The 26,818-nt window shown below is 40.0% G+C and overlaps 1 protein-coding gene across 3 annotated transcripts in view; it reads left to right on the top strand.

The window, feature by feature from the left end:
• The window catches only part of ADAMTS12 (ADAM metallopeptidase with thrombospondin type 1 motif 12), a 374,077-nt gene that overhangs the window by 266,834 nt on the left and 80,425 nt on the right, over window positions 1-26,818 (top strand). For all 3 annotated transcript variants that reach the window (XM_019013727.4, XM_055367552.2, XM_063700811.1), the window contains 3 exons: window positions 6,163-6,283; window positions 14,445-14,689; window positions 16,141-16,279. In XM_019013727.4, coding sequence (XP_018869272.4) covers window positions 6,163-6,283; window positions 14,445-14,689; window positions 16,141-16,279 — 505 coding nt within the window. The remainder of the gene's footprint in view (window positions 1-6,162; window positions 6,284-14,444; window positions 14,690-16,140; window positions 16,280-26,818) is intronic.

Genomic DNA, 26,818 nt, shown 5'->3' with positions numbered 1-26,818 from the left:
GAATAGTTTTTTCCTTCTGCCGTCATCTTCATTTCTTGATTAGTTGATGTGCACTATGATATTGTTTTAGACATTGAGCATGAAAAAGAGGAATTATCAGGAAAACCCAGCCCAGATTATTTCAGTGGCATTAAATTTGAGAAAAACTGAAATTAATAGTAGTTTCCATGGTACTTTTCATAATGCATTTTCACATTTAATTCTCCATTGACTATCAACATGAGCTTCTCAGAGAGATGGCATGGCAATAGTTACAAAACACGTTTCTGATTTCTATGTAATTTTTCCACACTCACTTCATTAATCAAGTCTATATAAATTATTTAGACCTGATGTGTTGATGCTTTTAAGTGTGTAACCATTAAAGAATTCCTTGTTGTTGCTTGCATTTTATTTTGCAAGGAACTGAGGAGCAGGACTTGTGATCCAACCCCCAGGCATAAATCTCAGTTTAAAGAGAAAGTGTTTTTAATTGGTTAAAGGAAGATGTTTTAATCAGTTAGTAAATCATAATGGTTTAGCACTGGGGTTTTAGAATATGAACTCAACACCATCATTTACTAGTTGTATGATCCTATACATCTTTCTAAGACTCAGTCTTCTCTCATAAAACTGGGATATTTTTATGTATCTGCCTAGTTGGGGTTGTCAAAAGATTAAATAAGGTCAGTTAACCTAAATAACAGACAGAGAGAGGCTCTCTAAAAGAAAATGAAGCTTATTTGGGAATCGTGCATTGCAATGGGAATATGTATGCCACAGTTAACTATGTGCATATTTAGGAAGGTAAAGGAAGACAAGGGTTTTTAAAAGAAAATGAAAATTTTTAAAGGAAAGAAGTTGAAGAGAATTGCAAAATTGTTTTTAAATAATTATTATTTCCTGCAGAGATCAATAACAAGGGTGACACCAATCCAAGGTTGCTCAGGAAGTTGCTGGGCAGATGTCATTGCAAAAGTATTCTTTGTGTAAGGTTGTGATAGCCTTTGTGCAAGTTTGTGGTGTTTGCAGAGCCTTTTTCATCATCAGGCATACAAGGGCGAGAACTCATTCTTCCTAGCCTTCCCTGGCTATATTTATCAGGGTTTTTTCTTAACATTAGTTGCTCCATTTTGATTCTGACAACTTTCACAGGTAATATATGTTAAGCTCTTAACAGAGGCCCTGGTGTAAAATAAACTCTTAGAAAACAGATTTGTAAACTCAACAAATTTTGTTTTTTAAAAATATTTATAATATTTTTTTCCACTGGACAAAATTATTCCCTGTGACAAGCTCTTGCCCCTAAATATTCAGCACTCTGAGAAGTTTCATATTTCTCTATACAGTTGCTTTTTCATTTATTTTATTCAAGGCACCTGTTTTCCATCACAGGCTAAAGATGCTATTTCTCTCAATGCAAAGGTATTTAGATCTAAAAGATAATTTCAGCATCACATTTACTCCTCATAGCTGCATATAATAATCACCTGGGGAGATTTTAAAACATCAATGCCCAGACCCCACATCCCAGAGATCCTGAATTAATAGGTTTGAAATAGAGCCCAGACATCAGTAATTTCTAAAAGCTCTCCAGGCATTCTAATAAGTAGCCAGGATTGAGAACCATTATAAGTTGGATGTCTTTCTTGAGGCCAATCAAGTGAACCCAATAGAATAAGCCAGATTTTATCAGCCTGCCTTACTCTTTGTGGGAGCCAGTTAAGACCTTTTAGAAGCTATAATTGCCCACTTTCTGTCTATAGCACACTGGTTTGAGTTTTTAAGCTGAAAAAATGGTGTCAAATCAAATATGCTTAATAGCCTAAATACTTTATCTTCAAGGATCCAGGTTGTAGGTAGTTCCAGGCTCCTTATTTGTTAGTCTTATTGTTACCCTCCTATTCATTTACAAGTTTTTTCAAAGGGGATTGAGCATGTATTACATAAAAGTATATGCTTTCAGGAAAACAATGTATGCAGTGTTTGTCTAATCTGCATTCGTTGTGAATATGAAAACTTGGTTGCTTATATAAATGTCTATTTTGAATTTACAATATTTGCCAATATTTTGGTATGTTAGAGTTGCAGATTATATTGTCAAGGAAATTATCAAGCCCTGATCAGAACTGAATTTGTTCTGGGAGGTAACTATCTGTGCCCTTCCTCCTAGTTTTTTTTAGTAAGCTTGTTTATCAAAGATATAGATTTAAACTTTGACTTTTCAGGACACCTTCTGTTTTAAATTACCAGGATGACATCGAATAAGCTTTTAAAAATGAGCAAATGCCCTACTCACCTCCACCCACTTCCAGCTCTGAACTCTCACTCTCATACCCACTGTCTGAGGCCAGCTCGCTAACCTTCCAGCTCTCTCCCCTCTTTCTCCTGGTAACCAGTTGGTTGACTTCAGCTCCTGGACTCCTCCGTCTTCACACAGTCAGCATAACGTTGGCTGAATTTCCTTCTAAAATAGACCAGATGCCCTGGTCTATCCATCAGCTGCTCCCTAACTTTCTCTTAGCCTTCCCCCAATCTGTTACTCCAGTTCTGGATAAGGTTCTGGATCAACCCCATCACACCCCTTTTTTGATCTTACCATTAGCCTACTGTGCACTCCTTAAAATAAAAATTCAACGTTATGCATGTGTGTCCTTACAAAGTCAATGTCTTCAATCCACCTAAGCTTTTATCCTTACCTGACAATCTTCCCACTGTCCCAAGTTAGCTTCCTCACTCATTTCTCTCAAAAACTGTTTTGAACCTTCTTTCATCTCCAAGGCCATTTTGGCCATCTCAGTGATACACTAAACATCCCTAAATCAATTGCTCAGAGCTAGATCTACGTTCAGAATACCAGGTCCTATCTCCTGACCCTCAAAAGCCCAAGAGTTACTTCAATCTTAACATTTCTAAATTAAAATTATACCTAATTCTTGCCCCAACCTGTTCTTCTATAGCACTTCTTTTTGGAATGATGCTAGGTTTACTGATATCTAGGCCAGAAATCAGTAAGTCATTCTTGAGTCTTTCTCAACTCTCCTCTCACAGTTAATTACTCACTATACCACCACCACTACCACCACCACCATCATCACCATCATCCCATATCACCACCACCAACACCACCACTGCTGCCATCACCACCACCATATCCACCACCATTATCACCCAACCATCATCACTACATCATCGCCACCACCACTCCCACCACCACCATCACCACCACCACCATCACCACCATCACTACCATTACTTCCATCACCCAACCATCCCCACCACCATCATCAAATCAACACCACCACTACCACATAACCACCACTACCCCTACCTCCACCACCACCACCACCACCATCATCACTCCACCATCTCCACCACCACTACCACCATCACCCCACCGTCACCACCACCTCATCACTACCACCATTACCACATAGTCACCACGACCACCACCACCACCACCACATCACCACCACCACCACCACAACCATCACCACCACCACCACTACCACCACCACCATCAAATCACCACCACCATTACCACATCACCACCACCACCATCATCAAATCACCACTACCCTACCGTATCACCACCACCATTACCATCAAATCATCGTTACCACTACCACATAACCACCACCACCATCAACAAATCATCATTACCACTACCACATCACCACCACTACCATCACCACCATCAAATCACCATCACCACTGCTACCACTACCACCATCAAATCACCACCACCATTACCACATCACCACCACCACCATCATCAAATCATCACCATCACTACCACATCACCACCACCACCACCATTACCATCAAATCACTACCCCCACTACCACATCACCACCACTACCACTACCACCATCAAATCACCACCACCATTACTACATCACCACCAACACCATCATCAAATCACCACCACCGTCACCTCACCACCACCACCACCATCATTACCATTAAATCACCACCACCATCACATCACCACCACCACCACCATCATTACCATTAAATCACCACCACCATTACCACATTACCACCACCATCATCAAATGACCACCACCACTACCACATCACCACCACCACCATTATTACCATCAAATCACTACCATCACTACATCACCACTATCACCATCACCCCCACCACCATCACCACTACCATCTCCCCCATCACCACCACCACCATCAAATCACCACCACTACTACCACATCACCACCATCGTCACTGCCACCATTACCCCGCACCACCATCACTGTCACCACCACCACCCCCACCACTACCACCATCCTGCCCCCCCACCATTATTGTCCATCACCACCACCACTACTTCATCATCACTATTATCACCACCTTCACCATCATTACCACCACTACCATCACTGTTCCCACCACCGTTGTAATTGATGGTAAGATGGGAAATCAAAGTGATTTTTTTTCACAAACACACTACCTATTGGGGTGATTGCCTGGCATATTCAGAGTCACATCAGAAAAGGGCCATGCTGAAGTCATTTTCCACATGGGGTGGCAGCAGTGGAGCCACCTCTGATTCTGCTGAAGGCAGAAAGAGCATACTGTTGTGGGCTTTCTGTGTTGCCAGAGCGTGTTATGAAGGAGAAGAGTGAGGTTTGTTTCTTTTCCCCTGAGAGCCTCTTATGTTTTATATGCAACAAGGAGGACTGGTTTATGTCTTCATAGACCTTCTGTTGTATACTTAATTCAGTTTTTATTGTACTGCATGCAGCTCACAGGAAAACTAAATTGGGTGAGTCTCTGCAAGAACCCATTTAATATGCTGTGGGACAGAATGTTGGGGACATGGGTGTGTCTCCTTCCCCCAACCCTTGTCTCTCAGTTATGCAGGCAAATATTACTTTAGAAATATAAAACTACCCATTCAAGAAAAAAGACTTGGGCTTCAGATATTTGTTTTTCTGACTTTCTTTCCTTTATTCTTCACATTTTTTATATCTATTTCCCTGTTGGTAGAGATTAAAGAAAATACTTTAAAATTAATATGCCTCAGAGTCAATCTCCGTAGCTCATTCTAAATCAGTGAAGGAATGAAGGTAACTGGGAATGTGGTGGTAGATGTCAGCTTATTAGAGGGTGCTCAAGCTTGATGCAAACATTGCTTGTGAAGGGTTGGCATTTTACTCATAGTCACTAAAGGCACCTGTTTCCCACATTGCTTTTTTTCCCATTGTTATTAGCATAATTAAATTTTGGTGTTTTTTTTTTTTAAATCTCTTAGCACTTAATTTTTTTCCCCCTACTAGGTGAAGCAGCACAGTCTTTGGACCTAAAGGAAATGAAAGACAGTTAACCTAAAGAATGAAGCTATTTTCTGTTAGTGGGTATTCATTCTCTGTTTAGCTGGTAGAGGGTGTATTTAAAGACTCAAAATAAGCCTGGTGTGGTACTGTAGTCCCAGCTACTCAGAAGGCTGTGGTGGGAGGCCAAGAGTTCAAGGCTGTTGACTGTGAATAGCTACTGCACTCTGGCCTGAGCAAAATAGCAAGATCCCATCTCTCTCTAAAAAGAGATTCAAACGATTCTTCCTTTGAGTAGATTTGAGGTGGCTTTCAAGTTCGAAAGAAAATGATCTTTAAAGATCAAAAAGGAAATGAAACTATCTGGACACAATTGTTCCCAAACAAGAAAGAAACTTATGACTAAAGGAATATAGTATAGCTTTCCCTTGTGGTCATGGAAGAAAGCAAGCCACAGAAAAGTCCAGGTGAAGGTCAGATCCGGCTCATGACTTTCAATCTAAGTGTCATGATTCTTTGGTATCCACTCCCACAGAACACCCCAAGCTTTGTGGCTCTCCTTTTCCAGGATGAGAACACATCTGAAAGAGACTTGCTGCTCTACCAGCTTCAACTCCAAGATGTTTTCATAGTTAGATTTTTGGAACATTTGCATAGATTTTGTTCAGTTCTGCGAGACCTCACTCAATGTGTGCCTCCCTCCCCTCTGAGCAAGTAGTGCCTTTACCATTGGTGGATGCTTGGATATTCCTCTTGCTGCCACCAGGAACAAACATTTGTCCTTGTGCCTGGTACCTCCTGCCCAGTCTTATGAAGCACCAAAGGGGAAAGAAGAAGTCACAGATCCAGGCAAGAGTAGCGTCCCCTGCCTGGGCATTCATGCTCCACCTCTCTTCCGCACAGATGGTTGGCTGTGACTATGAGATCGATTCCAATGCCACCGAGGATCGCTGCGGTGTGTGCCTGGGAGATGGCTCTTCCTGCCAGACTGTGAGAAAGATGTTTAAGCAGAAGGAAGGATCTGGTAATAAACAAATAAACAATCGAAGTGGCAGGGGACCAAAGGTGGGGGGCAAGATAAATGGTTGATTGGTTCCTAGTTTTTGTTTTTATTTTTTTAAACAGTCTGTGATTTTCAAAGTATTCAAAATGGAATATAGCCTTTACCACAAAGGAGGAAGGGTTCTTCAGCAGTTGTGGGAAAGGGGTTGATTGCTGACAAAATACAGGATGCATCACAGTGAGATAGAGATCTGAAATGGCCCTGTGGTTGTGCACAGGAACAGGTGTAAGAGTATGGTCTCTGGGAGAGGATCCCCTTTGAGAACAAGCATCACAAGAGGATCCAGCATTAAAGCCAATGGCATTGGAACAGACCAAGAACTAGGGGAGAGAAGAGATCAGAAGCTGGCTGAGAAGGCTGCAGACACAAGGACAGATTCTGTAGTGAGCACAGAAGCCAGCAATGGGTTTACAGGCAAAAGAACCGGGGTGCACCTTCAATTCAAAGTCAAAAGAGAAGCAAGGCAGGGTTGCATTAAATCTCGTTTATTCCCAATTGCTCCCTGGGAGGGGGTCCCACCCACTGGTCCCTTATGACTTTCCAGACAGCTCCTCCACCTAGCATCCCCTTCTTACCCATGCTTTACTATTCTTTTCCCATAGTCACCTTTTGCAGAGTTTCTTCTCTGTGCAGCTTTGGGCTATGGATAGTCCTCAGGGCATGAAGAGTTCACCTTCAAGGGTGGACCCCAAGGAAGAGTCAGTTCCCAAGGAAGGCAGCTAAGAAAGGGCGAACCATTATAAGGGAGCCATGGCAGATCTTGCACCTCTGAGTTTCCCCGACCTGAGGGGGGAAGGAATTGAGATAATATACACCACTTTCCACCAGTCATGGGTTGAGGTTACTCTATGGAGATCGGACTGTTAATTCTCTGGATTCCATAGAGATGCTGGGTGTAGGGAATCCATCATGCACTATTGCAGTACGGCCTGAGGGGAGAGGGGCGGTGTCTGCTACACAGGGTTGATGCCCAGGACAGGAAGTGATAGCCACTTTGAGAGATGGTAAAGCCCTGTTTTCCTGGATCCTGGAAAAATAATATCTCTCTTCTAAACATGCTTCCTACCCAGGATGAAGTTATTGAGTAGGATCCTGAGAGGATCAAGTATGTCCTTCAGTTAATTACATGACCTATTGTTCCCTAGTAATCATAACAGCAAACAGTCTAAATTTAATTTCCATCCCTATTTTTCATCTTTGACTATTGGATTACTAAGGTTAAGTTGTGAGATGTAATGCTTGTCCTGCCCATGAGAATTACCATTGGAAGACTGTATTTCATGTCTTTGATTGATAGCTTTATTATGGATGAAAAATACTCTCTGAATTACTTATTTGGAATGTGAATGATAACCAGTATGTCTTAGGCTTATGATTAAGCACCCTATGATAGCCAGTGTTTTTACAAGCTTTACAAAGGTGTTTTGTAAATATTTTTCATTATTTATAGTGGCTTCACTTACTTATAAAAAGTTACACTTAAAATCGTATTTCTGCATTTAACCTGTTTTTTCGTTTTTGTTTCTGTTTTTGTTTTTTTGAGACGGAGTCTCACCCTGTCGCCAGGGTGGAGTGCAGTGCTGCAATCTCAGCTCACTGCAACCTCTGCTGCTGGGTTCAAGCAATTCTCCTGCCTCAGCCTCCCGAGTAGCTGGGACTACAGGTGCACGCCAGCACACCCAGATAATTTTTGTATTTTTAGTAGAGACGGAGTTTCACCATATTGGCCAGGATGGTCTTGATCTCTTGACCTCGTGATCCACCCACCTCAGCTTCCCAAAGTGCTGGGATTACAGGCATGAGCCACTGCGACCAGCTAACCTGTTTTATTTAATTTTCTTTATGAGTTCCTATCTTGGCCTCTGAAGTGCTGCTCTTCTAATATTATGATAACTCAATTGAAAACCAGAGTTGTCCCCAGGTCTCTTCCACTTAACCTTGTAATCCCTTAGGAAATCCAACTCTAATTCTGGGTTCTTTCCTCTGCCCTGGTCTCTTGGGAATGAGAAAGAGGGATTATAAATGTCTTCTGCTCCCCTCTTACCCCTACCCCTTCCTGCCTCCAAGATCTCAATACCTCTAGCCACATGCCCACCACTGAGCATTTGACATCTCCCTGTGCCTTTGTGTTTTCCATTCTCTTTCTCCCATGTCCCCTTCCTACAATTCCTTTCCACCAGCTTCTAACAAGAGGGTTATGGTTGCTCACAGTGTGTTACAAGATTCCAATTATCTCACAACCCTCTTTTGAGATAACTGAGACTAAGAGTCTAAATCTAAGGCAAGGCATTTTAACTTCTCAAAACATCTACCAGGTACTGTTATTTTTATATATTTCTTCCTCACTCTGTGGTTTGTGAGCCTGTCAAACAATGGTTTGTATCTGAACCAGACACCTACATGTCACTGCTCTCAAGCCTGGGATCAGACATGGACCAGCATTTCCCAGGAGCCTCCACACATCAATCATGAGATATTGGCCTGCAGTGAGCATTGTCTCAAATGGACAGCATAAATCTTTAAAAAGACAAGCTGACCACTGTAGATAAATTGCCCAGGGTTAACGGTATAACCTCTTTATGAGCACATTTTTATTAGAAATGTCAAAGACTGGAGACCAAATATGCCAATGAGTAAAGTCCGTTTTTGTGGACCACAAAAACAGTTGGATAAGATGTGTGTTAGCATCAATAATGTATGATGTCTCTTATCACAATCTCAGAAATGAGGGCCTATCTTTTGCCCCATCCTCAAACATCCTGCTGAATATTCTTTTTTTTTTTTTTTTTTTTTGAGATGGAGTCTTGCTGTGTCACCCAGGCTGGAGTGCAGTGGTATGATCTAGGCTCACTGCAATCTCTGCCTCCTGGGTTCAAGCAATTCTCCTGCCTCAGCCTCCCTGGTAGCTGGGATTACAGGTGTGTGACACCACGCTTGGCTAATTTTTATATTTTTTTAGTAGAAATGGAGTTTCACCATATTGGCCAGGCTGGTCTCAAACTCCTGACCTCATGACCCACCCATCTCGGCCTCCCATAGTGCTGGGATTACAGGCATCCTGAGTATTCTTTCAGCTCAATGTGCTCAAGACTGGGATAGTGATGGAATAGTTTCTCCAGGTGGTCTCCTTGGACCCAGAGACTTCTTGTTTGAGGTCAAAATTATGTTCCTCCTCTTCCCCTTATACTGGTGCAAGCAGCTAATGCTGCCACTGGCGAAGATGCAAGAAAATTGATTTGCTAAGCAAATATATTCATCATTCTTAATACAGTTGACCCTTGAATAACATGGGGTCTAACCAAATGAGTCCACTTAGTATGAGGATGTTTTTCAATAAATACATTGAAAAATGTTTTGGAGATTTTTGTGACAATTTGAGAAAACTCACAGATGAACTGTGTAGCCTAGACACATCAGAAAAATTAAGAAAAAGGTATGCCATGAATGCATAAAATATATGTAGATATTAGTCTTTTTTATCATTTACTACCATAAAATATACACAAATCTATTATAAAAAGTTAAATCTATTAAAACTTATGAACACAAACACTTACAGACCATACATGGCACCATTTGCAGTTGAGAGAAATGTAAACAAACCAAAGATGCAGTATTAAATCATAACTGCATAAAAGTGACTGTAGTAATACTGTACTACCATAATAATTTCATAGCCACCTCCTCTTGCTATTGTGGTGAGCTCAAGTGTTACAAATATCTGCTTAAAACGCTGTGTGATGCTAATCATTTCCATGTGAGGATATTTGTCCAGTAAATTGTGTATCACAGTAAAAAGTGATCTCCTGCAATTCTTGAATATTTTTCATTGTGTTTAGCACAATACCATAAACCTTGAATAACACCATGAGATTCATACAAAGTGCCACTAGTGATGCTGGAAATGCTCCCAAGAAGCAGAGAAAAGTCATGACATTACAGGAAAAAGTTGAATTGCTTGATATGTACCATAGATTGAGGTCTGCAGCTATAGCTGTCTGCTACTTCAAGATAAATGAATCCAGTGTAGAAAAGGAAATTTGTAAAGCCATCACTACAGCTATGCCAGCAGGTACAAAAACCTTGCACTTTTTGTGAAACTTTTTATGTTTCATGTAGCTTTCACATCGGTGCAGGACTGCTATAGGAAAGGCATACCATACCTATAGACTCTGATATGATTCAACATAAAGCAAAGTCATTGGCCGGATGCAGTGGCTCACGCCTGTAATCCCAACACTTTGGGAGGCTAAGGAGGGCAGATCACGAGGTCAAGAGATCGAGACCATCCTGGCCAACGTGGTGAAACCCTGTCTCTACTAAAAGTACAAAAATTAGCTGCGTGTGGTGGCGCGTGCTGGTAGTCCCAGCTACTCAGGAGGCTGAGGCAGGAGAATCGCTTGAACCCAGGAGGCGGAGGTTGCAGTGAGCCCAGATCGCACCACTGCACTCCAGCCTGGTGACAGAGTGAGACTCCATCTCAAAAAAATAAATAAATAAATAAATACATACATACATACATACATACATACATGCATACATACATAGCAAAGTTATTATATGACAACTTAAAGCAAAAGGAAGGAGAGGGACCAAAAGCTGGATAATTTAATACCTTTAAAGTATGATTTGATAATTTTTGAAAGAGGTTTGGTTTTAAAAGTGTCAAGATAACAGGAGAAGCAGCTTCTGCAAGAGACATCAGATGAGTCTCCAGCTGCCATTAAGAAAATCCTTGAAGAGAAAAAAATCTGCCTAAACAGATTTTTAATGTGGATGAAAGTGCCCTATTGTGGGGCAAAAATGCTAAAAAGGACATTTACTAGTAAAGAAGATAAACGAATACCAGATTTAAGGCAGGAAGGAATAGGCTACCTCTATTGTTTTATGCAAATGCAGTCTGGTTTATGATCTGTAAAGGAGCTAACCTAACAGCCTTGAAGGGAAAAGATAAACACAAGCTGCCAGTCTTTTGGTTGTACAAGGAGAAGGCCTGGACAATGAGAATGCTTCTTCTGAATTGGATGCATTGATGCTTTGTCCATAAAGTCAGGAAGTACCTTGCCAGTAAGGAACTGCCTTTTGAAGTTCTTTTGATATTGAACAATGCCCCTGGCTACCCATGAACTCAGCACCAAAGGCATCAAAGTGACCTACTTGCCCAGAAGCACAATGTCTCTAATTCAGCCTCTAGACCAGAGGGTCATAAGGATCTTTTATGCTCATTACACCCAATACTCTTTGAAAAGGAGTGTCAACATTATGGAAGAGAATGCTGATAGAAACGTCATGAAAGTCTGGAAGGATTACAAAGTTGAAGATACCATTGTCCTAGAAAATGCCATGAAAGCCATCAAGCCCAAGAGTAAATTTCTGCTGGAGAAAACTGTGTCCCAATGTTGTGGATGGCTTCACAGGACTTGTAACAGAGACAATCAAGGAAATCATGAAAGAGATTGTGAATATGTGAGAAAGGCGGGGGTGAAGGATTTCAAGATATGGATTTTGGAGAAATTCAAGAGTTGCTAGACACCACACCAGGGGAATTAACAGAAGACAAACTGATGAAGAGAGTGCTTCCGAACCAGGACCAGACGACTGTCCCAGAAAGAAGATGGAGAAGAAACAGTGCCAGAAAACAAATAGACATTGGACAGTCTAACAGAAGGGTTCTGATTACTCAAGACTGCTTTTGATTTCTTATATGACATGGACTTTTCTGTGATACAGACACTGAAACTAAAGCAAATGGTGGAAGAAGGATTGGTACCATATAGAACACTTTTAGAGAAATGAAAAAGCAAAATGTCAGACAGAAATTGCAATGAATTTCTGCAAAGTTTCACTGAATGTGTCTGCCTCTCTTCCTCCATCTCCACTTCCTCCACCTCTTCTACCTGAGAGAAAAATCAGCCCCTCCTCTTCGTTTTCCTCCTCAGCCTACTCAACATGAAGACAACAAGGATGAATGTCTTTATGATGATCCACTTCCACTTAATGAATAGTAAATACATTTCATCATGAATTTCTTAATATTTTATTTTCTCTAGCTTACTTTATCATAAGAATTCAATATATAATGCATATAACACAAAAAATATGTATTAGTGGACTGTTGATGTTATTGGTAGAGCTTCTGGTCAAGTTGTTAAGTTTGGAGATAGTCAAAAATTAGACACAAATATTTTTACTTGCGTAGGGGCTCAGTGTCCTAACCCCTGTGTTGTTTAAGGGCCACTTGTACTTTGGAGGCCACTTGTACTGGTCCTTCTTTTATCTACAAGCTATTCAGAAGCAGTAAGTTAAATATGCCTCTTTCAATCTACCCATAATAAATATTTCTAGTTTTGGATTTTCTCTCTTAAGTGGAAGAATAAAAAACAAACACTGTTGCTTATTGTTTTTTTTCTATTTAGGTTTTCCTTTTTTAAAAGCAAGGAGCAAGGTGGTAGACACAGTATTTCATACCAGTTCATTTACCTGCATGAGCTCTGATATGAAAAGGCATGCAACATCCTAAGTATGAAAATGACTGCAGATAGCAACACTCGGAGGGCATTTATTTTTTAAAACCATTAGCCTCGATTACATGTGATCAATATCTTCCCTGAGGTGGTCATACATTAGTGGTTTTAATCAGCTGTTCTAGGCAAGTGTTTGAGAGCCAAATGGAACTTAATTAAATACTATGCAAACCACATTTTTGTTCCTCTGGATGAGAGCTGCCAATTTGAAAAATGAGGCAGAGGTTGTGATCCGTATCCAGTTTCAGAGCAAATTATTCTTGCTGGACAGGCCACAGTTTGACCCCTAGGACCCCATACTTCTTTAGCGCCAGAGGAAGATGAAGAAATTGAGGCACTTTCAGGTGACAAAGAGGAAGGGCTTGCTCATCAGACCAAATAACGTAGTGCATATCCAGTGGAAAAATAACCAAGATCATCAATGTCTTAAAACTGTATTTGATATTTAAAAAAAAAAGTTGAAAGAACAAAGAATAGTTAACTTGCAAAAGAGAAAAATCACTCACTATTAGAGCTGAGAGGGACCACAGACGTCATTATTCAATCCCCTTCTGTGCAATGAGATTCAAAGAAGTTAGATGAATCAATGAAACTCATAGAGCTGATTTGCAGAAACGCAGAGACTAGAATGCAAGTCTTTCAACTCCCATTGCCCCAGAATTCCTGTCACAATGCCAACCTCCAAGTCCATGTTCTTTCCATTTTATTAGGGAATGGTTCTCAAGAATCATAAAGAAAGTGACTGCATAAAATGTTTAGCATAGAGCTTGGCAAACACTGGCAACCACTAAGTGTTAATTTTTTCACCAGTATGCCTCTTACCATAATGACCATTAAACAGGAATAAGACTGTGGCTGGAGTTGATTGTTATCTTTAAGTAAATGTCAACCTATGATGCTTTTTCAGAAGGCTGAATTAGAACACAAGAGAATAAATTATAAGTTCCTATTTTGGTGATATATAAAAGAAAAAATGAGAAAGAAAACTTTCTAATGAATAGAATCGTCCAACAGTATAAAAGGCTGTACTCAGAGTTGAGTTCCTCATCATAGGCCGTATTCAAGATAGCCAGGTGGCAAACAATCTGAGATTCCCTCCAGGATTTTCTTAATGAATGGAAGCTAGGATTACATTACTTCTAAGAGTCTGTCTTTAACCTGCTGGCAAGGGGGTTGAGGAAAAGTATGTATCCAATGCAATGTTTAGGAAGTCTAATTTAATAGTAGCAACAAAGGGGGAAGCGGAAATACTAGCAGGAAGCTAGCAAGGAGCTTTAGGGTTTTGAACTATCAACATAAAATTACAGAAAAATAAATGCTAGATCAACCACAAAAGCTTCAGAATCCAATCTGCTCTTATTTCACTCCTCCTTACAAAACTGGGCACATATTGAGTCACAAAACTCCTGAGAATTCTGTTCCTGTCCAAGTTCTCGAAAATCCCCCAAAAGTAGTGCTTCTGCCAATTCCAGTGGCCGCCCAGCAAGGTCACTAAATGATGGGGAGGCTGGAAAGAGGATTAACAATGGGTCAGAAACAGATTGCATTCAGCTGAGAAGCTGGCGTGCCTCTTTCATGATTGTGTCTTCTCTCTTTAGGTTATGTTGACATTGGGCTCATTCCAAAAGGAGCAAGGGACATAAGAGTGATGGAAATTGAGGGAGCTGGAAACTTCCTGGCCATCAGGAGTGAAGATCCTGAAAAATATTACCTGAATGGAGGGTTTATTATCCAGTGGAACGGGAACTATAAGCTGGCAGGGACTGTCTTTCAGTATGACAGGAAAGGAGACCTGGAAAAGCTGATGGCCACAGGTCCCACCAATGAGTCTGTGTGGATCCAGGTAATGCAGAAAGGAGGGAAACTGCTGACATGTGTGCTAGTTAGAATACTTCTCCTTTTTCCCCAAGGTACTTGCTAGGGGACATTAAGTCAGAATCTTTAATACCTCTTTTAGCAAGGAGCAGGGAGGGGAATGAGATATTAGTTTGTGCTGTTAATCCTTTATTGCCTAGATATTGCTGAAACCCCCATAACAAAATGCAAGGTGCTTTAAAACCACCCACTGGGACATTTGAGTTCAGCTTCCGGGCTGATTTAATTGAGGGTGATTGTTCCTGAAGTCTATTGTCATTGTGGCACGGGTTTCCAAGTAGCTTTCCAACAGTGGTGATAAACTGACATGTTACTCTGTGTTGTCCTCAAGCAAAGCATTTGGCTTTGTGAAATTCTTGCTGGAAGAAGCAGTTAGAATACAATATGTGCTCTTCAAAGGTACAAGAAATTTATCTTTCATATTGGGCACAGAACTGTAGAAAAGGAGTGGAATGAATATACCAATAGCAGCAAGGCAGATTGAGGATGACAGATGGCCAAGGAGTTAGACCCAGCCACAGTCTAAAGTTAGAGAGACATCCTTTTTGAGCCAGAGATCAGAGCACTCACAGAAGCTGAAGGTCAAGCGTGGCAGCTGTGATCCATGAGTGTTGGGAGACTTTGCTTCTGACACAGGCAAGGATTAACACATGGGAATCCCCAGTCCCAGGGAGCAACCAATCCAATGCCTCTATGTTTAAGGTGAATCAATTTTAAACATGTGATAAGTAGATTGCCTGCATGAGAGGGAAGTAAGGGGAAGATCCCAAGAGCAGCATACCTAAGCTAAAGTCCATGACCATTGTTAGCTCAGAACTACTATTTGTTAAAGATACTGAGTAGCCTGAGAGGTAGGGAAAGCCATCGTAAGACAACAATAACAAACATAATACAAGTTAACATTCGCTGAGCCACTGTTCTAACCACTTTCCATGTGTTTACTCATTTAACCCTCACAACAATCCTACAAATAGGCACTATTTATTATCCCCACTTTGTATATGGGCAAACTGCGGCACTTACCTATATTCACAAAGCTGGTAAGTGCGTAAGAACACAAAGTAACCTATCGGCCTATTGTTGGAAAGGACACTCCTTGCCATTTCCACAGAGTACTCCCCATATGATTTGATCTCCTCATTTATGTGAACTGAGATTCCCATGGGAATCCAGCCAAGAAATAATTAGATGGAAAATATATAGCTATAGAGGTAGATGTAGATATATAGATATGAACTTAGACACAGACATAGGTATAGACATAGGCACAGACATAGGTATAGATCTATTTAATGGCTTTATTCCAATGCATGCTCCCATTACTAATTTTAGATGACTGACATTTTGTGGTGTTTTTACATGACTGGCTTGTGGTATAAAGTCATGACAGTTTGACATGACCCCTCTCTTGCCTTTTAGCTTCTATTCCAGGTGACTAACCCTGGCATCAAGTATGAGTACACAATCCAGAAAGATGGCCTTGACAATGATGTTGAGCAGCAGATGTACTTCTGGCAGTACGGCCACTGGACAGAGTGCAGTGTGACCTGCGGGACAGGTGAGAAACAGCTGCTCTCACTATGAAGCCATGCCAGCCTCAGAGCAGGTCGTAGAGGCGATTACACCAGTGATTTGCTTTGTGCTCTCTGCGCATGGATCTGCAGGGCTCCAGTGAGATGGCCAGGGGCCTCTGTGGACAGTGAACATGGGCATGGTTTGAAGAGAGGCAGTTTTTCTTTTATCAGCTCTATATACTGGCCTTTTATAGAGCTGATAAAAAAGTTGATAAAAGTTTTCAGTAAAACCTTTGTTTGAATGTTTCGTTACGTGTCAAACAAAAAGCATTAACAACCAATGCTCTGGTTGAGAACCTGAAGACCACAAAAGCGGAACAACTCCTCAAATGTGTACCATAAATCATGGCCAAATTCAAACCACAACCAGCTCTTCTGATTCCTAACCCAGTGCTCTTTCTCCATCTCCTGTTTATTCGTTTTTATACATATAGCAGAGGAGTAGCTTACTCTCACAAAATCAAGCACTGGAGAGATTCACTTGCTGCCATGTACTAGTCAGGATGGGATAAGTTCTGCCACAAGAACAAAAAAATTGAAATCTTAGTAATTCAACACAATGAAGGTTGATTTTTAACCCACTGTATGCCTGAAGCAGGTTAGAAGACTCTGCTTCATTTCCTACATAAGACATACAAAACACATGGCTTCCAGCTTGCCCCATAAGGAAAGAAAGATGGGAGAGGCACCCTGGCTCTGCTGACAGCCTTGGCCTGGAAGTGCTGCAAGTCACTTCCACTCACATCTCGTTGTTTGGCGTCAGTCACATGGGCACCATCTAACTGCAAAGGGAGGCTGGCAATTATGGAGGGGTACGTGGACATTTGAGGAGCATGGAATCTCTGCTGCAGTGCTGGATGAACTTTCCCAAGCCCTATGAAGGCAGGGGTCAGGGCCTGCTGAATACTTAGGGCTATATCACTCATTTAGGGGGCTTTAGTAATATTGCCATATGCAAAAGCCTCTACCTCTCTTTCTCCTTTGGGTCACGTCCAAGTCTGTTCTGAAACTTCTTGCCTCTAGGCTGTAACTGCAACCTGCAAAACTAGGACAGCTGCAGAGTGATGTGCCAGAATTGGTGATGTAGCAAAAGGGAAGAAAACTGAAGCAAGTGAATGGAGCAGAAGACCATGGCCTACTCTCCCACAGGCTTCCCTCTCACATACCAGGTCTCTGCAGCACCTGCACTGGCTTTCCCACCCCTGAGAGTTGTGCACCATCAACCTTATAAACAATTTTTGTATTATCAACTTCTTTCTTTCCCCATTTCAGCACAGAAAGCCAAGGTTAGCTTTTAGAATTCATAAGAATAAAATTAAATTATGTGATATTTAACAATGCTAACTAACCCTCTGGAAATCTACCAAGGTCAAAGGTGCAGTCTGTGGCAGCAGCCATGAGCGGTGTTGATAGGAGAGTCAGTCCTGCCATTCCTACCACTGCCTCTAGCATTTCCAAACACACTTCCCGCCACTGCCCAGGGTCGGGGGCTGGGCTTGGAGTTGGGTGAAGGCAATTTAAGCAGAAAATAAGTGGGTGAAAGAAACTTCCCTTGAGGAGCAACAGGAGGAAAATGAAGTCATTGTGACTATAGATATAAATACTTTGTCGATTTGTCATCTCCTTTGTTCTCATCTTTCTATGAAGTACAAGTTTAAGCTCTAAGTCATTTGTCTCAGGGCACCATGGAATGAAACAGCCAGTGCTGATAGCAGGGACTCCTGAAAGAAACAAGAGAACATCCTCCACTCACTTCTGTTTCAAGATAGAATGGACCCTTTGCATCACACACACAATATTTCAGAACATCAGGAATCAAGAGATAAGTGGCTGATGTGTGCAGTGATCATAAAAAGACGTCTGAAGTCAGCTAGGAAATTGGACATTCTCACCAGATGTGAATCAGACATTTGGTTTTGTTACAGCCTAAGCCTTCAGCAGCACCTCCACCTACCTAGGTAAATGTCACTCTGATTACTGAGCCTTAATGGGAAAGATCACAATGCTCACATGCTCACCTGAACTTCAGCCACACTGTTTGTTTGAGTGAGGGCGAATCTTACTCTGGCAAAGGAGAAAGACAGCAGCGTATCTACTGTAATACTCTCAAACATAGAGAATGAAATGCTATTATTCACACAGGACACACATTGCTAAATGTAACATTGGAAGGTTGCCTGAAACACTGAATCATTCAGTGATGGATTTTTATTTTATTTAAGCTAAAACTTTCTACACTGTAAAAGTAAGTTAAACACATTACTGAAACATGAAAAATTGTCACTACTCTAACACATGCACTTTTGCTACTTTGCTTTTCTTTCCTTTCAGTGCATTTTTTTCTAGTCATAGATGTATATAGGTGTGTGTATATGGATGCATTTATGTGCATTACACACATATATTTTCACTTATCACAATACGGATACTTTTTCATGTGTTAGACAATCTTCATAGCTATCAATTTTAAGGATGCATTTAATTTGCTGAAAAGATAAAGCAAAATTTCCTTAACCAATTCCTTATTGCTGTTCTTCTGATGAGCATTTAGGGACCTGTGTAAAAAAATGGTCTCCTGAGTTTTAATTTCTATGTGAAATTTCTAGGTTCAAAGAATATAAATATTCTGATAATTGACTTATACCAAATTACCAGATAATATTAACTTATTGCCAAATTGATTTCCATAGTAAATGGGTTACAAATAGGTGGCAGCAATCATTTTATTTTTTTAATTATTGTGTTATTTTAGTTTTACTGAGAAACATTTCAAACATACTAGCAAAATAGAGAATGTAGTAACAAATTCCTTTGTACTAACCACTCAGCTTTATTGCTCTTACCATTTTGTTTCAATCTTTACTATTAAAGACAAAAAAAAAAAAGTCCCACAACTACAATCAAGAAGCGTATTCCACATCCACTTCCTTCACTTTTTCCCCAGGGTTAACTAGGGTCGTGAAACTAGTGTTTATTATTCTCATGTATATGGTTAAGTACTTTTACTATGCATATGTATAGCCATACACATTATATAGGATTGTTTCTCAGGCATTTAAGCTTTCTGCAAATAGTATCATATGCACTATGCCATGCTTTGTCTTTTTTTTCCCCTCAACATTATGCTTTTGAGGTAAATCCACATTGATTAAAGTAGCTCTAGTACTTTTTTTTTCCGTCACCCAGGCTGGAGTGGAATGGCACGATCTTGGCTCACTGAAACTTCTACCTCTGGGTTTGAGCGATCTCATGCCTCAGCCTCCTGAGTAGCTGAGATTACAGGCATGCACCATCACATCCAGCTAATTTTTGTATTTTTAGTAGAGTCAGGGTTTCACCATGTTGGCCAGGCTGGTCTCAAACTCCCAACCTCAAGTGATCCACTTGCCTCAGCCTCCCAAAGTGCTGGAATTACAGGCATGAGCCACTGTGCCCAGTCTCTCATACATTTATTTTAAGGGTTGTGTACTATTCCGTTCTGTGAATATATCATGATTTATTTATACATGCTACTATTTTGCAGCTATAAATATTTCTGCAATTCTGTAATGAATGCCTTATGATTATTCCCTCATTACCTCAGTATTTGGGCTTCTTTAATATGTATACCTAAAAGTAAAATTCCTAGGTCATACAGTCTGCATATCATAGGAGTAAATCTGTGAACTCATAGGGTGCCATGGAATATTTTAAATTTTCCAGGGAAACAATGAAATGTTAAAGGGAAACACAGCAGGAGTTAACACTTCTTGGACATCATGTGTCTACTACCTGCTCGAGGTAGTTCAAGGTTAGGTCATACTACATTCTTTTCAATGACATTCTATGTTTGTGAAACTGGTTTTTCAGTGGTTGCTGTGATTAAAAAATCAAGTACCTCCTGAAAATCGATGTGAAACCGGAAATATGGTGTCTCATTCCAAGATTTGAAAAGTTGTACAGTATCCAATAGAGGCACACATCTCATCAAGTTAATTTAAAATGAAACAAAAATACTATTTTGTTTTTCTTTTTGTTGTTGTTGTTGTTGTTGTTCGTTTGTTTGAGACGGAGTTTCATTCTTGTTGAACAGGCTGGAGTGCAATGGCTCAATCTCGGCTCACTGCAACCTCCACCTCCCAGGTTCAAGTGATTCTCTCTTGTCTCAACCTCCCGAGTAGCTGGGATTACAGGCATGCACCACCATGCCTGGCTAATTTTGTATTTTTAGTAGAGACAGGGTTTCTCCATGTTGGTCAGGCAGGTCTCGAACTCCTGACCTCAGGTGATCTGCCCACTTTGGCCTCCCAAAGTGCTGCAATTACAGGCATGAGCCACCATGCCTGGCCTGTTTTTCAATTTATATGTATTATTTTTTCAGATGGCTACGAAGTTGTTGGACCATAAATCTTTATTAAGTTAGGACTGAATTATTTAATGAATAATGTTAAATGTTTTATTTTGCATAGAGGCCACATGAAAAATGACTGAAACATGAAGGGCAATATGAACCAAAAATGTTGCAAGTCTCTGTTCTAGTCTTTGCCTTGTCTTTTAAACTTTGTTTACGTTGACTTATTTACATTAAGCAGAACTCATATTAAGTAGAAATATTATACTTTGTGAGGCAGGAAATCACTTGTGCCCAGGATTTTGAGATCAGCCTGGACAACATGGTGAAACTCTGTCTCTACAACAAATACAAAACTTAGCCAGGTGTGGTGGTGGGCACCTGTAGTCCCAGCTACTGTGGGGGCTGAGGCATGAGGATTACTTGAGCCCAGGAGGTTGAGGCTGCAGTGAGCCAAGATCCTGCCACTGCACTCCAGCCTGGGCAACAGAGTGAGAACCTGTCTCCAAAAAAAAAAAAAAGTTAAATTTTTAATATAATGAATTTTGTGTGTTTTCCCTTTAAAGTTTGTGCTTTTGGTGTCTTAACTAAAAATACTTTTCTATCCTATATGTAGATATGATCCTGTATTTTCTTCTAAAAGTTTTAGATTTTGAATTTCACATAGGGAGTTTAACCCACCTAAACTTATTTTTTGTGTGAGGTGTAAAGTAGGAATCCAGTTTCCTTAGGAATAATCAATTATTCCAACCACATTTATTTAATATGACAACCCCTCCTTGTTGGCACTTTTAAAGCTGTTATTATTTTAATACCTTATTTTAAAGAAATTGCTGAGAATTTGACAAAACTAATGTCGATGGCTATAACTGCACTTGACAATATCTGTATGGGGGAGGAGGTGAAATCTCTAGACAGTACTTAGAAATGAATGCTCTCATCCCACCCCACCTACATGTAATTCAGGTTAAATATGTGCGCATCCTAGTAGCTGGAACATCTGTTTCTAGCTTCTTGTTTCCCTTGGCTGCTTTTCAATTGGATTTCCTCCATCAGATCCTAGGCTTATCACCACAGCCAGGGTTTGTTAAACATCACCACTGTCCTGCATTAAATAGGAGGACCGGGACTAAGCTAATAACTCACCTGCCTTTCTGACCAAGTGATGCTCTCCATGGTCACTTACCATTCAGGCTCCTTGGGAGGGTGCTTTTCTTTGTCTATACCTCTGGGTGGAACTGGTTTTCTTTCCTCTTGTTCCTGCAGCTGCACATGAAAAGCTGGGCTCATTGTGGCTTCTCTGGGGCAGCTGTGTGATGCTTTGCCACTATCAGAGAGTCAAAGGAACTGCATCTCAACAAACTCACTGTATCCCATCTGCGATAACTCTAAGCGTGATAAGTGATGATTCTCTTCTGTTTTCCTTTTTCCATCCAGTTTTGTAAGCACATCTGTAAAAAGACCCAACTTTTTAGGAATTGTAGTCATTAAAATCTTACTAGGTTGGTTTTTAAAGCACAGAATTCTATTGTTAAAATGATCGAACTCCGTCTTCATCTACCTCTGATTATTTGCCGACTTGTAATTTTAATTATAATATTTGTGTGCACGTCTTATCTCCTTTGCCAGATTGTAAACTCCTGGATGACAGGTTCTGTGCTTGATGCTTTTTGTGTGTCTTTCCTCCTTCCCAGGTGTGGCACAGTGCTACTTACTGGTTTATTCTAAAGAATGTTACAAAGGAAACAGATGAAGAGATGCATAGGGCAAGGTGTGTGGAAAGGTGATAGAGCTTCCATGCCCCCTCTGGGTGCTCCACCCTCCAGGAACTTCCATGTGTTCAGCCATCTGGAAGCTCTTTCACTGGCATTTATCCAATTTGCTTATAGGTGTGGGTCTATTTCCCAGCTCCTATTCTGTTGCATTGATCTAGTTCTCTAATTTTTGCAGCTTTATATATGTGTTAGTATTACAATTCCTTATCTAGTTCTTTCTCTTTAAAAATCTTCTTATCTATTCCTGGCCTTTGCTTATTTATCAGTTTGTAAAACTCCAAGAAAATCCTTATTGGAATTGTGATCAATTTGTATGTTACTTACGTGAGGACTGATACCTTTAAAACTGAGTTTTCCTGGGTCTGAATACATACGGCTAACTAGGCAGGTGAAAGATCTCTACAAGGAGAACCGCAAAACACTGCTCAAAGAAATCAAAGATAACACACAAAAAATGGAAAAACATTCCATGCTCATGGAAAGGAATCATCAATATCATTAAAACAGCCATACAGCCCAAAGCAATTTACAGATTCAATGCTATTACTATTAAACTACCATTTAGATTCTTCACGGAACTAGAAAAGAACTATTGTAAAATTCATATGGAACCAAAAAAGAGCCTGAATAGCCAAGGTATGAATACAATAGATCTCTCTATTCAGGTCTTCGGGATTCTTTAAGAATTATTTTCTCCTTAGAGATACATAGGAATGCTCTTGATTTTTATGTTTTAATTTTGTATCCAGCAACCTTGCTGAACTCTATTATTAGTTCTGTTTGTCTGTAGAATTTTTTAAATTTTTGTTTCAGTAATAAGAAAATTTTTATCTCCTTTCCAGATGTTTTACTTTTTGTTTTTTGAAGTCATTGCATTGCATTGCATTGCACTGGGCCTCTAACAGAGTGCTGAATGGAATAGATCCCAATAGACAATAAGAGATATGTATGCCTTTCTGCTGACTTTGATAAGAATGCTTCAGATGATCCTTATCGGTGAAAAAAAATTTTCTTCTATTCCTGGCTTATTACCTTATTATAAATGAGTGTTGAATCTGTTTAATTTTTTTTTGCATCTACTGAGATGATCATATAGTTTTTCTCCATTAATATTCTAAAAGAGTTGGTTATTTCATGAATAGATTTTCTGTTATTGAACTGTACTGGCATTCCTTTGACAAAGCTTACTTAATGTGGTATAAATTCATACATGTATTATATACACCATTGAGTTCTGTTTGCTAATATTTCACTTAGGACTTTTGCATCTACATTCATGAATGAGATCTATCTTTAATATTCCCTTCCAGCACTCTCCTTGTTCAGCTGGGTGTCAAAGTTATAGAAGGCTCATAAATGAGTTGGGTTACTTTTCCTCTTTTTTCTCTGCAACTTTATATAAAATAAGAATAACAATGGTTTGTGTCCATTGGTGTTCTTGCTTCCAAAGAAATTTCTCCACAGGTTCTAGTCAGTCCTTCTTTGGTTAGGTGGGGGAGATTTTTCTTCATTCTTCTGTCCTCACATAGGACTCACGAATGCATTCAAAGGTAAGTTGTCTGCAGATCAAGTGGCTAGAGTGGGCACGCAGTGGTCTGTGCATGAAGGCAACTCATCCTTACAGATTCTTCACACTTCTTGACCATATGGGTCAATAGGTACTCCTTATTTTCTAATTCATTTATATTATTCTTTCTTCCTGTTGACTGGCTACTATTTTCCTTTAAGATAGAGAGGCATTCAAGTAAGAAGTGTCTCCTGCAATTGTATAAAATCTTCCCAGGTCCCATGTCTCTCTTTCTCATTCTTAAGTAATAAATAGTCCTATTAGTATGTCATGGTAGTTCATTAAGATTGTAGCCTCTAGGATGGGCGCAGTGGCTCACGCCTGTAATCCCAACACTTTGGGAGGACGAGGCAGGCAGATCACCTGAGGTCAGGAGTTTGAGACCAGCCTGGCCAACATAGTGAAACCCCATCTCTACAAAAAATACAAAAATTAGCCGGGCGTGGTGATGTGTGCCTGTAGTCCCAGCTACTTGGGAGGCTGAGGGAGGAGATTTGCTTGAACAGGGGAGGCAGAGGTTGCAATGAGTCGAGATTGCACCTCTGCATTCCAGGCTGGGCAACAGAGCGAGACTCCATCTCAAAAAAAGAGAGGATTGTGGCCTCTGGAACCAGACTGTTCAGATTTAAATCCCAGCTTAACCAGCTATCAACTATATAACTTTGTATAACTTATTTGTGCTTCAATTTCTTCATCTATAAATGTGAGAAATTTTGTATGGTTGGTATGAGAATTAAATGAATGAATATATGTAAAATGTAATTGTTAAAAAGCAGTGCCAGAAAATTCTTAGTAATTATCTATTTAAATACTACTCATTGATTATCCTCTTTATTCTGTGTTCTGTGACTCCTATTACATGAATGCTGAAACTTCTCGATTTACCCTGTATACATCTTAAATGCTTTTTATATGTTTCAAGTATTTTTTCCTTTCAAACTGAACTCTGAGTTCCTCAGAACTTTATTCAACATCACTCACCTACTCTTCAACTGTGTCCTATCTAGAATTTACCCTCACCACAGCATTTTTTATTTCAATGACTGTGTATTTTCCCCAAGTTTTTCAGTTGTCATTTTTATATTTATCTATTCTTGTTTCTTCCATTTTTACAATTTATTATGCTCAACTAACAGAAATTATATCTTTTTTAAATTTATTTGAACATCCTCAACATTTTATTTCTGTGTGGGAGAAAAACGCAAGAGGTAAGGAGAAGATATCCAAAGTTTTTGCAGCAGTCAAGGGAAATAATACAGTGGCTAGAACTGAAATTAAAGTGACATAGATGGAAAAATTGTGCAAATGTGGAGCTCTTTAGGAAATAGGCTAGACTCGGCTCAGTGGTTGATTCCATTTATCTATTAGTGGACAGTGATTTGAGCATAGGGAAGACTGAAAGGTAACACTCTGTGTGCTCCGTTGGGTAAGTAGCCAAATGGTGGCATCATTCACTGCGACAAAGAACATTTAACAAGAAACAGGTCTGAAGAAGAGTTTGTTTTTATATATATCTAATTAAAATGCCCAAAGGCAGTAACATGCTTATTTTAAAGCTTATCAGAGTGCCCTATCAAATTTATTTCACCCAGAGTGGATTCCTATTCTAATTACTTTGTAGCTTGTCTTAGCATTAGATTTCTCTACATGTATTTTGGAATTATAATTTACAAGCTTGATTAGAGTGTAATTTCCTTTTAGTGGCTTTTTCTTTTTTCTCTCTCCTGCCTCTTTTCTCCCATCTTCTGTCTGTATGCACCCCACCCTTTCTAATACTTCTGCAGTTTTACTTGACCACACTGCAGAGCCTCATTTCAGGACCAGGATTTGTCATGATTGTTTAGAACTCCTGTCTCATGGTGACATTGACAATATACCGGATAAAGTGATGGAGCCAGCAGGTAGGTGGGCTGAGCTCTTGATTAGAAATTGAATTCTTGTCTTGCTAACTTCCTAGGCCTAAAACTCTTCAAGAGTGATTGTGCTAAGTAGGGGGATGGTGGGGGGGTTGTTCTTTCTTTTCTTTTCTTTTCTTTTTTTTTTTTTTTTTAATTTTGAGATGGAGTTTTGGTCTTTTTGCCCAAGCTAGAGTGCAGTGGCGTAATTTCCGCTCACTGCAACCTCCACCTCCCAGGTTCAAGGGATTCTCCTGCCTCAGTCTGCCCAGTAGCTGGGTTTACAGGCATGCGCCACCACACCCAGCTAATTTTGTAATTTTAGTAGATACGGGGTTTCGCCATGTTGGCCAGGCTGGTCTCGAACTCCTGACCTCAGGTGATCTGCCCACTTCATTCCTGCTCCTTCAGATGATTTTTATCAGGGAAAATAAATTTTCTTCTATTCCTAGTTTATGACATCTTTCATTATAAACGAGTGTTGAATCTGATATTTTTCTGTATCTTCTGAGATGATCATGTTTTATATCTATTAATATGCTAATTTGGTTACTCCATGAATAGATTTTCTGTTACTGAGCTGTACTGGCGTTCCTTGGTTACAGTTTACTTAATATGATATAAATTCATACTTATATTAACTGCATTCACTCTTGATGAGTTCTAGGCCTAAGAAGGTGGTAAGACACTAACAAGGCCAGGAGCCTGACAGAACTCTGCTTAAGTTAAGCCCTTCACTTAAGTTCTGCTCAGTATTTTGCAGGGCTGTTTGACTACATTTGAGTGTGATGCCTTATTTTTTGTATTTTATAATCGAATTTTGTTTACATGTTTATATGTTATATATTACTGTTACACATTTGGAACAACGTATTTAAGCATAAATTCACTAAGATGTTGTTTTCTTATTTTGAATTTTTAAAATATTACCTTTGTTCTAGATCAGAGATCCATGT

Source organism: Gorilla gorilla, chromosome 19 (genome assembly GCF_029281585.2).
Source record: "Gorilla gorilla gorilla isolate KB3781 chromosome 19, NHGRI_mGorGor1-v2.1_pri, whole genome shotgun sequence".
Classification (NCBI taxonomy): domain Eukaryota; kingdom Metazoa; phylum Chordata; class Mammalia; order Primates; family Hominidae; genus Gorilla; species Gorilla gorilla.
The sequence above is the reverse complement of the archived record's forward strand: the minus strand, read 5'-3'. Positions and strand labels throughout refer to the sequence as shown.